Below are 12,987 nucleotides of genomic sequence, written 5' to 3' on the forward strand. Positions count from 1 at the left end.
CGCTGCTTCCAGGGTGGCCCCACAGGCCAGATTAAGTACTCAGTGGGCTGGATCTGGCTCATGGGCTTTGAGTTTGTTCTAGAGTTTTTTTGTTTCGAAAAAAATGTAAGACCTCTTCAAACTAAAAATCTGAAGAGAATTTAAGCAAATTATATCTTTTAAATGATTGAGAAAGAGTTCTAAATGAATTTGGGTGGGAGTAGGATTTTCATAGATCTCCAAAAAAATGCCTGTATGTTTTTATTCTGGTTAATGACTGAAATAAATATTTGATTAGTCTGGTTTAATATTATTTTCATAGAAGCATAAAGTGCTCAATGACTCTATATTTATACTTGCCAATATAAAACTGACATAGGGTAAAGCATTAATATTTGAAGTGCTATAAAACCATTTCATGGTTTTGTCCTGAATATCATTTTAATATATCTGATAGCTATATTTGCACTCTATATTCAGTGTTCAGCAAAGTAGTTCTAACACTCTCAATATGTTTTAGCATAATTTTAATGTCTTATGTTCAGTAATAATGTTGCTTTAATTATCATTAAAATCTTAAATGATTACTGAAATCTGTTTTAATAATAGTGAACTCAAGATAGTTTTGTATAAAAGCAATGTTATGGTTCCAAGGTGTTAATCTTCATCTCATTTACTTTAGTTAAATTGAGCACATTCTTTACAAAATGTAGTTTGCTTCTAGGATCTAAATTTGAGAAGGAATTGGAATTGAGATACGAGAAATGTTGAATTAGAAGCAAAGAGATAGTAAACTGAGCCTATGGTAAGAGCTGCCATGTAGATCATAGTTAAACATTTTGTTGAAAGACCTCTGTTTTGGCTTTACGTCAAGGATGAATGACCTGTGATCCTCCCAGATGTTAGAATACCAGCTCCATTCAGTTTCTGCCACTACAGGCAATATGAGGAAGCTGGGACTGGATTGCAAGACTTATCTGGAAGGCCACACATGTAGCAGATCTAAAATAAATCTTTACAGAAGATAAAGTTATGGATGCAAAACATAGCACATTCCTATCTGTAAAGAACAAAGGGTGAAATATTACAAAATATTTTTGTCCTTCTAATTTGGGCTGGGGAGATACAATACTTCACTTTTATTTCTTCTGTTTTTTTCAGAGGAAAATTTGGTGTGGTTAGAAAATGTATTGCGAAAGCTACAGGCCAGGAATATGCAGCTAAATTTCTGAAAAAGAGGAGAAGAGGCCAAGACTGCAAAGCAGACATTCTGCATGAAATTGCTGTTCTTGAACTAACAAAACCAAGTCCCCGGGTAGTAAATCTCCATGAAGTCTATGAAACAACAAATGAAATCATCTTAGTTTTGGAATAGTAAGTATATATTCTGTGTCCTTCAGTGTGTCTGATAATATCTTTACTGTGCTTGTTGTTGAATTTATTGATTGAACACAATCAGAAAAGCAATATTTGAGGATCTCTTGTATTTTCTATGTTTGGCCCTTTGTTAAAATGACTTACTTACCTATCTGTGGAATTCTTATCCTTGGCTTTTTTGGTGTTCTCAATTTTGAGTTTCAGTTGTAATTTACAAATTAATATGTAGTGTATGTTCTGTTGCTTCAATATACAGTTTTATGAAAAACATGAATTGTTTTATAATGATAGGAAATCTATGTTAAAAGAACAAGGCAAATTCAAATAGTATTGTTAGGCAGTTCTTGTATTTGTTTTATGCTTATGGTCCTTTCCTGCAAGAGATTAAGAGAGGTCAGTGGCTCATATTGGCTGAGTTTACCAATTTCAGTCATAAACACCTGACATGCCTCTATCCATGCTAAGCCATAATGAATGGTTCAAACATTATCTCAGATAAAGTATAAAATAGTACATTATAGTTCAGCATTGTGTGTGAACTTCATTTTTGGAGATCCTAAATTAATAATGGTTTACAAGGAAACAGTTGAAGAATTTTTTTAAAAAATCCTACTCTCTTAACTCTTTCACCCCCACCCCCCCAAACTGAATAAAATATTGGAAAGAAATTATATAAAAGGGCTTGTGACTCTGTCTATAAAATAATTCCTGGAGAACTGAACAGAATGGGACCAAACTTTGCCTGACTGGTAAAGTCAACAGCAACAAAAGAGAGATCAACTGTGCTTCAGGGAAAAATAAATCCAGGAAAAAGTCTCCCAGTGCATCCTCATGGGAGAGGAAGTTGGGCAGTGGCTTAGAATGCTAGTGACTCCTCTGGTCTCAAGTCCCTTCCCTTTTCATTTTTGTTCATGTGATCCATAACAGAACCGTCTGAAGTAGTTGGAAAGAATTTCAAATGTGTTCCTAATCTTAATTAATTAATTCACTGTTCTAGATTTATTTATTTATTTGGCAAATTTTATTACCATTTAACTAACCAGTAGAACTATGAATGGTGAACAGAGACAAAAACAATACAATTATCCAGACCATTTAAAAGAAAAATCATATATCTTACATATATCAAATTTCCATTAACATCCTGATCCCCAGTGTCCAGGAAGCCAAGTCTTTATGATCTTCTTGAAGGTCAGTAAGGCCAGGGCCATCCATGTCTCTGGAGGGGACCTATTCCATAAGATAGTCACCATGACAGAGAAAACATGCTAAAATAAATTTAACACTACAGGCTGAAATCTCACAAAATCTTAAGATGGTAAAGCAAAACTACTTTGAATATGCTAATAAACCTGGGAGATGGTTGGCCCATTAACTGAAAAAAGAGAAGGAAAGGTAAACAGTACAAACCTTATATGATGAGAATGAAACACCATGCCATCTGGCAGAAGAAAAACAACTTATTGCCCAGAAATATTTTGCAGCATTATACACCCATGACGAGACACCAGAAGAGAAGATTAAACAATATTTGAATGAGAAAAATATACCTACAATCCCGGAACTTACAAAGGAAATGTTAAACGCTAAAATCACAATGCCTGAAATGAAAGAGGCAATTAGCAAACAAAAATGTAACAAATCATCAGGACCAGATTGGATCCCTGCAGGGATGACATGGTATTCATTTTAGAAGATCCTCTGGAAACAGGACATATATTATTACAGGAATATAAGGAAATTCAAACACCATTGGAACAATTAATTTTGGAATTGTATAATGAAATATTAGAACAAGCAAAACTCTCAAATTCATGGACAGAAGCCTACATTACCCTTATCTTAAAATACCAATGACCAACAGATACAAAATTATAGACCAATTTCATTATTTAACGTGGACTATAAAATATTCATCACAATAATTGTGGAGAGCGTTAAGAAAATTTAGCATGAATATATCCACCCCGACCAAAATGGATTTGTACCACAAAGACATTTAAGAAATAATACTAGATTGATAATGAATGTATTAGAGTATTACAAGGTACACCCGGAAAAGCACTTGGCGCTAATGTTCATAGATGCACAAAAAGGCTTTGACAATTTGAACTGGAAATTTTTTATTAATTACATTTAATGAATTTCAGAGAATTTTTTTTGGATATGATTAAAGCTATATATACCACTCAAACAGTGAAGATAATCTTGAATGGTGAACTAATAGAGACATTTAACATATCAAAAGGAGTAAGACAGGGATGTCCCCTATCACCATTACTATTTATTATTGCAGCAGAGGTACTATTAACAGAGATTAGAAACGTCCAAGAAATAAAAGGTTTGAGAATCAGAACTGAAGAATATAAAACGCAAGCATTTGCCGATGACATGACATTTATTTTAGAAGATCCTCTGGAAACAGGACATATATTACAAGAAATTGAAGAATTTGGCAGAGTGACGGGACTAAAAGTAAATAAAGAAAAAACAAAGATTATAACAAAAAATATGATGGTGAAACAGAAGGAGGATCTGGAGAAGAAATTGGGGATTCAGACAACAAAAAATTGAAGTATCTCGGGGTATGGTTGACAGCTAAATATTCATCTATAAAAACATATAATTACGAAAAATTACTAAAATACAAAAAGATTTGGAAAATTGGGGGAAACTTCAAATATCATTGATAGGGAGAATTGCCACTATTAAGCTACTACCCAAGATATTATTTCTTTTCCAAACAATTCCAATAAAATTAGGAAAAACCTTTTTTGAAGAATTAAACAAAATGATTAAAACAGTTATTTGTCAAGGGAAAAAGGCTCAGATAAAACTAAAACTCCTCAGGATAGTAAGGATAAGGGAGGGTTCGGACTTCCAGATGGGATCTTTATTATCAGGACGCAATAACAACATGGATCAAAAATTAGGTAAACGTAAAGAACAAAAGAGTGTTCATATTAGAAGGACATGACCTGCAAATTGGTTGGCATGTGTTCATGTGGGAAGGGAAAAATAAATCTCATTCATATTTCCAAAGGCATCAAATTAGAGACACATTATTAGGGGTATGGGAAAAATTAAAACAAAACCATTACACAAAGATTCCAATCTGGATGTCAACCATGGAAGCTATGATATATCCGAATGTTTTAGATTTGAACAAGACAGTGAGCTATAAAGGGTTATTAGATGAACAAGGGAAACTAAAATTTAAGCAGGAATTAATGTCACAAGGAATACAAGTAGATTGGTGGCTGTATATACAGATACAATCTAGATACAAAAAAGATATAGAACAGTACGGGATAAATTTGGATCAACAGGAATTGGATAAAATCTTACAGGGACCAGATAGAAAAATGATTACTAAAATGTACAATTATTTGTTAAGATATAAACTGAGGAAGAAACCATAAAAGGAACAATGATAATCTGGGCCAAAAACTTTGGATATAGCATAAATTTGGAAGATTGGGAAAACCTATGGAAAATAAATTATAAATTAACTCTATCTGCAACTTACAAGGAGAATTTATAAAAAAATGTTTTATCACTGGCACCTACCGTCAGCGAGACTCGCAAATATCTTTCCTAATAACTTGGCAAACTGTTGGAAATGTGGATATGAGCAAGGTACCTATCGTATTTCCCCATGTATAAGCACCCCCTTTGTATAAGCCACCCCCCCAATTTTTGGACTGTGAAGTTTTGAAAAAAATATTTTATTAGAGAAACAAGTTATGAAGAAAGAAAATTTACAAAGAAACAAAATTCGACGTCTAGATCTACAACTTCGGTCATGACGCTGAAAGCGGTGCGGGCGACGCTAGCAATCTACGCATCGGAACGAGAGTAGGAACGAAGCATTCAGGCCGATGCCTAGCGTATGCATTTCTATCGCGTACTCGCACTCGTAATCGTATCATCACGTACAATTTTTACAAAAAAGTATAGCATACTGCTGGAAAACCAGTTTATTCCTACTTTATTATTTTATGCATTTTTCACGTATAAAAAGTGTACCTGCTTTGTATATGCCACCCCCCTACTTTTTGGGCTTGAAAATTTTGGAAAAAAGGGGTGGCTTATACATGGGGAAATACGGTACTATCATATGTAGTGGTCCTGTCCAAAAGCAAAAAAGTATTGGAGAAAGATTAGTAATTGGCTTGAAGAAATCACTAAAGTTAAAATTGAATGGAAACCATACCCAAAATTAGAAATGCAAAAATACTCCCCCTGACTTCGTGATCATGAAAAAAGTTTCGAAATGCACAGAAATGGACAGGCTATCATTGGAACTTAAGAACAAAGAGGAATCAGAATATTATGAAATTTGGAATTATTGGTACAATTGGCTAAGATAGACATGAAATTAATAAAATAAAGTCAAATAAAAACTAGTAACACTATGTAATTAAATTTGTAATATATAATTAGATGAAACTTTGTATTATATGTTTAAAGTAACAACTGTGAATGAATATTTTACACAATTTGAGAGATGTCAGATTGAGTGAACACTGTTTTGCTTAAGTTGTGATAAGCGGAAAGTTTGATTTTACAGTATTTGTATAAATTTGTTTAATAAAGTATTTTTATCAACAACAAAAAAAGAGAAAACATGCTTCCTGGCATCCATCAAATAACATAGCTTCACCAAGGGAACTCACAGCAGAAACCATTAAGAATAGGTGATCCCACAAGTAACCTGGCTCATACCATGTAGGACTTTAAAGATGACAACCAGCACCTTTTCATTGTGCCTGAAAGCCCACTGGGAATCATAAAGCAGCACTATTTCATGGGCACAATATGTTGCAGAGTCACTTTATGAAGAAAAAGGCGGTCTCTAAATTTCCTCCCTCCCTTCCTCCAGGATCTACATGCACACAGAGTACATATAGGCAGATTCTAAGCAGCAACTAAGGCCTTGGTCAAACCATGCACCAGAGTTTTAGGAACTACCCTAGTAGTAGGGAATCTTTCCACCTTGCAATAGAAGGCAGCTGTAGAAAACTCCAAGGCTTCCATCCTTCCATCTATAGGTCCAGGAGCCTCACCACACAGCCACCACAGATAACTTGCTGAAGAGTCACCAGGAATCAAGACTGATTTACACAAAGCTCCCTGCAATTGTAAAAGAAATAGAAATACAAAAATATATAACCAAGGAACTTCAGATTTCTCCCATGTGTTGATGTGTTGCTATTTATTATGACTTTAAAAAACAATTTGTGATTGCCATATATAACCTGTTCGGCTTAACCAAGCTGCTGCTGTCTTCTCTCACCAGCATTAGTAAGGGAATTATGTCCTCAGGTAACAGATGGTGCAAACAGGAACTTAGCTAGTAAAATCTGCTTTTCAGACTAATTACTTACAAAACTGAGAGGGTGCTTACACACTCTGATAAGACTAGAAACAACTGTTTAAAACCCAGGAATGGGGAATTTTACCTGATACATAAAGATTTGAAATACCCGATTGTAAATGTATTAACAGCGGCTAGGATTGTATTTGATAAAAACTGGAAAAATGAGAAAATACCATCGCAGGAAGAAATCATTAAGAAAATATTGTAATGTGCTGAAATGAGTAGATTGACATTTGAAATTAGAGAACAAGAGGATAAACAATTTTATAAAATTTGGGACATTTTCTACCAATGGTTAGATAATAAAATACAATAATAGAATATCTAGAATTCTAGGAAATAATGAATATATAAAGATATATTTCCTTTTTTTTGATATCATATCTATAAAATGTTTTTAGGATAGATTTGGTATGATTATATGATTCATTATAAAATAAACTAAGTAAATTATAGTTATCTTGCAATGTATGTATGAATAAAATTATAGTCAAATGATTGTTTAATAGTGATACTAGGGTATTTAATTTCTGATTGATAATATGAGTTATTATGTAATGTAACTGTAATTGAGACTACGAAATGGATGCACAAAAAATTGGTAAACCAACCAACACACTGTTTGTATATTTATGAAAGAAAGCTGGATGTTTTTATGTTTTGTTTGTTTTGTTTGTCTTTAAAAACCAATAAAATTGTTTAACAAAACAAACAAACCCAGGAATGGTTGGAAGTATAGATAATTGCAAACATAATTCCTGAAAAAGCCTGGATCCTTTTGAAGATTATACTTAATATCAGTGAAGTGTTCCTTATAAGGCTAATTTAATCCTGTTTTTGTAATACAGGCTTTTATCCTTTCTTTTCCAATTGTCTAATCCATTTTTGTTCATTTCATCTATTCACAGTGAATCTGCTGTTTTCTATCTTCATCCTGTTTTTTTTTCTTTTGAAAGAGAGGAGAATGTCTATACATTTTATTTTGTTTATTCTATGGTCAGATTGGTTTCAAAGTGGTAGAAAGAATGGTTGATATATTCAGACAGGGACCTGCTTATGAATGGGATACCTTATTTTACAGACAGTTTATGTTAATCAGTGCTTTCTTTGTTCTTGTCTCAGACCTTACCTCCCTTTTTGAGAGGGTAAATGTGTGTGTGATTGTGTCCATGCACACACACAGGCACCTACAAGTGGTCTATATCTGCATGTTTATTGGAAGGGGGAAGTCAGATGGGTTTCAGTTGCATTTTAGATTAATAAGGTTGGGAAAGTGGGTGATAGTAACATGGGATTTTTGCCTGTGTTGCTTTTTTCTGCCTAATTTTTGGAATTCATTTTTCAGGTAAATGTTATATGCAGGTTTTTCTTTGGCTTTATAAATGATGTTCTTTCGTTTTTGGAGTCATATATCCTGTAATTTTTCTAACATGGGTTTTTTGTGTTACCTTTCTAATTGATCCAGTTCAGTTATTTTGTGCAGTGCTAAACAGCCATTCTTTTCTAGTGTGAAATTATATTGTGTGACAATTTCACATTTGTACAATTTGGCTTTCTATATTATCAGTGTAGGCCATAACCACACTAATCTTACTTCCATCTTTCTAGCTCTTTTAAAATCCCTGTACTACATCTTAATATGTCAGATTTGCTGAAATAAATATATAGCTTATGAGTGAACCTTTTTAAAGGATGCAGATGGGTATATACAAATACATATTGTTCAAATTAAGTAACTTTCACTGAATGCAAAGAACTCACATGATTGTTATACTGATAAAAGATGAAGGGTGATCCCCCTATAAGCTGTCTTGTTTCATGGAAGAAAACTGGGGGATAAAGACAAATAAATTCATGGTGTGGATATTAACAAAATCAACTGCTACTCTTTTGAAGTAGAAGTATATATTTGGGTCAAGTTTTCCTTGAGCAAAAATGATAAAAAATTATATGGGTTGTGGAATTAGTATATCCATGTTTATTGCATCACATATTCCAATGCAAAGGACATGCAGTTAGTTGAAAAACAAAGTATGTTGCATGTGTGCAAAAATTATTGGGTGTGCACACAGGAATCTTAGAATGCAATGGAAGAAAAATCATTGATGTGTAGCTAGCTGTGGTTCTGGCATACATTTTGTTTTAATCTTATTTCTTAAATTATGTGTGTATTAAATATAAATAAATATGATCGCTTCAGGGAAGGTATGTGACCAGAGTGCCAAATCAAAATGTATTCCAAAAAAAAAAAAAAGGCTAAATTTTTCGCATTTCTTAAGAAGTTGTGGTGGGTTAACAATTTATACCAGTCAAACTATTTTTTGTTTGCTTTCAGATTCTTGGATGAAAAGTGGTTCAGGATAAAATGTTTTAATTCTTTTTTAGAAAATTAAAAAGAATGTTCCTAGAAAGTCTAAAGAACACAAAACAAACTAAATGTTCAGCATCATATATCCGGAGTATTATCTTTATTGTTACTTACTTGACTAGGAAAGCAACGGCCATATTTTAGAAATAAAAGATTCCTTTGCCACCAGTAACAGGCCGTGTTGAGACTTCAATTTCCAATAAAATCTGTTTTTGTTGTTGTTTTTCTGATATTTATTAATATTATAGAAAGTGATGCCATTTCTTTGAGCTCACAGTTGTGATGCTTGCATTCAGTTCTGCATTTTTTCACATAATTTCTTCACTGCAATTTTATCTTTGAAAGGACTGATTCTTCTAAAGGTATAAAAGAAGAATGATTCACTTTTGTTTATCTTCACTGATATTTTAAATAAGCACGTTTAAGAAACTGTTTGAAATTATAAGCTAACAGCTGACTTCCATGTTCTATTTTGACAGTAAGATGCTGACAATTACATATGTTCACATATAATTTTTTCAGTGCAGCTGGAGGAGAAATCTTTAATCTATGTCTCCCTGACCTAGAAGAAACTATAGAGGAAACTGCTATCATTAGGCTTATACGACAAATACTTGAAGGCGTTTGCCATTTGCATCAAAACAATATTGTGCATCTAGATTTAAAGGTAATATGCATAGTAACCTTCATTGATAGTGTTTTAAAAATTGTAAAGTAATAACTATGAAAATGGGATTCATAGAGAAGGAGGTAAATAAATTTTATTCCACATGTATTTTCAGAATTTCAGCTGTTACTGATTAAGATTCAGATTCTTATATGTTAAAGATTGCAACTATTAGGCAATGCAAATTATGGGCAATATACTATTACACAGTGGGAAATATTTCAGAGTAAGCATATATGTATATAATCTAAAGTATATCAAATGTTTTATTTAATAGGCTTTTTAATCTTTAATAAAAAAAAATTATATCATTAGATGTACAACAAGCCAATTAATCATGTAAAGAATTGTTAAGATTTCAAATAAAATAAATATTAATAAATATTCAGAATGCTTATTTTTTTAAAAAAACAAATATTTAAATAAGTACTTAGAGCCAGCATGCTTAGTTTTCCACACAATTCTTTAGTTTTTCCATTCGTTTCCCTTCTCTTTGATTTTGTCTAAAACTGGTTTTTCATTTTATCATTTGCTTTTCTTTTTAGTTGGAAGTAATTCTAACTAGGAAAACTACAGATAAAAGTTGCAGGCTGCTTTTGAAAGAGTTGTATAGTTACTTGCAATTTTACAACTTTAAAATTTATGCTGATAATGAGATTAATAGCAAAGTGTCAAAAGTATGTGAGCTTTATCTGTATGGTCTCATTTACTTTAGAATTAGAAGAGGCAAATTAAAATAAAAACTCTTTTCCATCCCATCATTTTCCCCCATTGAACACATGGGATATTAATTAAAAATAAGGTTTTGAATTTTTGAACTCCTCCTTTTTAACATTTCTAAAAGGCTGGGCTGTATCTTTAGGTTTGTTATGAAAATAAATAATCTATTACTAAGCTATTGGACAGTCACCTACATTTAGAGTTCCATTGATTCCACTAGGATTATCCCAATATAGGTAGCCTTGTTCTTGCTATGATATATACATTTCCAAATATAATATAAATGATTAATCAGTTCATTTAGATATCAATAATGTTTGTTTGTGTATTGTAGCCCCAGAATATTTTATTGAGTAGTGTATGTCCCCTTGGTGATATAAAAATAGTTGACTTTGGTTTGTCTCGGAAAATTGGACATTTTGGTGAACTACGGGAAATTGTTGGAACGCCTGAATATCAAGGTAATTTGCACATATTATTTGAATGCATTTTCCCTGACATTGCACTAGCCAGACTTTTAGAAGAATATCAATTCTTTTACTCTCAAGATTAAAACAAACATTTATCTTCAGGTGTTCTTCAGGTGACCATAAAGCATGTTTTTTCCCCCCCCAAATAGAAAAACTATAGCTTCAAAATAAGTTGGAAAAATTATGACCCTACAGGTGTATAACCATTTTTAATGGGAAATGAATGCCCCATAATAACACAAAGTAACCTTAAAATTATGTCTATATTGGACTTGGGTTACTTTTGTAATTATGTGTTTGTTGGAAGATTTCCCTATTATATTGTAAAGTCTTCAATCATTGAAGGGGAGTACAGTCTCTTTGCAAATTAAAAGGTTGCATACAGATATGGTGTATCAATATAATAAAAAATCAAAAATTATCACAATTTCAGAGTATATACAAACAATTATAAGGAAATATTCCTGTAACAGGTCAATATTGCATTAAGAAATGAATGCTTATTTTTCCCCTTCCCTGCATTCCGTTCCCAAGCACCCCATGTGACCAAACACTTTTTGCCCGGACGGAGAAATGATGGAGACACAAAGCTTCATGTGATTGCAAAGGGGATAGTTTGAAAAGGAGCGATTAGCTCTGTTTCAAAGTGTCCCCTTTGCAAGCAGACAAAGCTTCGTCTCTCTCTGGGTGAAAAGTATTTGGGCAGCTACCACCGGCTCTGCCCTCTTCATCCCGCTGTGTGCTTGCCCAGAGCCTCAATCGGGGCCAAGCTCTTGGCATGCCCCGATCTCCATCCATCCTGCCAGGAGGGCAAAGAGCCCCTGCGAGGCCAGTAGCAGCATGGGCAGTCGCTTGGCGGCCAGCAAACGCCCACCGTCGCTGAGAAGTGTCCCAGCAGTAGCTGGGCCAGCACGCAGGGCAGATAGAGGCCGGGGCATGCTGAGAGCTTGGCCCATTGCAGCCGTGGGCAAGCAGACAGTGGAATGAAGAGGGCAGGGTCAGTGGTAGCTGCCCCGTGCTCACCATCTCCTGCACTTCAAAAAAATAAAACCTCCCCAAAAATAAGCCCGCGTGCTTATTTTCAAGCCCAAAAGAAAATAAGACCGGGTCTTATTTTGGGAGAAACATGGTAGGCACTTCCCAAAACCTAAAAGAGGTCCTTCAGGCAGTGCACATGCCCAGGTCATCTCACAACTGAATTATTGCAATGCAATCTTTGTGGTGCTGCCCTTGAAGACCATCTGAAAGCTACAGCTAGTTGAAAATATAATGGGGCAAGCGGTAATAGGAGTTAGCATGCTGATGTACCACTCAGCCTCCAAATGCAGTTATGCTACTGATTATCATGTTTAGCTCTGTATCTCCCGAGGGCTGGTGGACAGGTGCATTATGAGAAAAAAAATTAAAATATCATTTCTCATTTGCACAAATGAAAGCAAATTATCTAAGGCAACATTCTTGGAAATAAATGGGAAAAATCAGAATAATTAATTTCTAGGTTTACAGGGCACACTAAGCTATAGTTTACAAAACACAGTGGGTAAGTTTACACTAAGCTAATCTCAGTTAAACAACATTATGGTTTTGTGTATTGGGTGAATCAAGCCAATATGGGGTATATACAGTCAATTTATACAGTCATTCTTGTAGATAAATAGTGAGCTATTTGGTGAGCTATATGTCACTCTCAGTGTATTGTAAAATAGTGTGGCAGATCAGCGATTATCTTGAACATATGATAAAATTATTTTAATGCTGTATTTAATGGTATCTTTTCCTTCCAGCACCAGAAGTCTTAAATTATGATCCCATTACTACAGCAACAGACATATGGTAAGGTAATTTCTTAAAAGATTAAAGCAACTTTAAATACCTTGATTGTATAGTTTCATCTTAAAAGCTTATTGGTTTTCTCATTAGACTTTTAAAATCCTTTTTGAACACTTATGGCCTTTGGGAACAAGTTGAACTAGACAGTGGATTTGGCGCAGGTGGTTATTTCCTGTGATTTTTTTTCCAGGGG

General features: G+C 33.8%; 1 protein-coding gene across 2 annotated transcripts in view; it reads left to right on the forward strand.

Moving 5' to 3' along the window:
* The window catches only part of STK17B (serine/threonine kinase 17b), a 30,736-nt gene that overhangs the window by 13,521 nt on the left and 4,228 nt on the right, over positions 1-12,987 (forward strand). For both annotated transcript variants that reach the window (XM_026696873.2, XM_087919772.1), the window contains exons 3-6: positions 1,141-1,353; positions 9,630-9,774; positions 10,829-10,955; positions 12,749-12,797. In XM_026696873.2, the coding sequence (XP_026552658.1) occupies positions 1,141-1,353; positions 9,630-9,774; positions 10,829-10,955; positions 12,749-12,797 (534 nt within the window). The remainder of the gene's footprint in view (positions 1-1,140; positions 1,354-9,629; positions 9,775-10,828; positions 10,956-12,748; positions 12,798-12,987) is intronic.

The sequence above is a fragment of the Pseudonaja textilis genome, chromosome 1 (assembly GCF_049901715.1).
Source record: "Pseudonaja textilis isolate UNSWEBS1 chromosome 1, rPseTex1.2, whole genome shotgun sequence".
NCBI classification, from domain to species: Eukaryota; Metazoa; Chordata; class Lepidosauria; order Squamata; family Elapidae; genus Pseudonaja; species Pseudonaja textilis.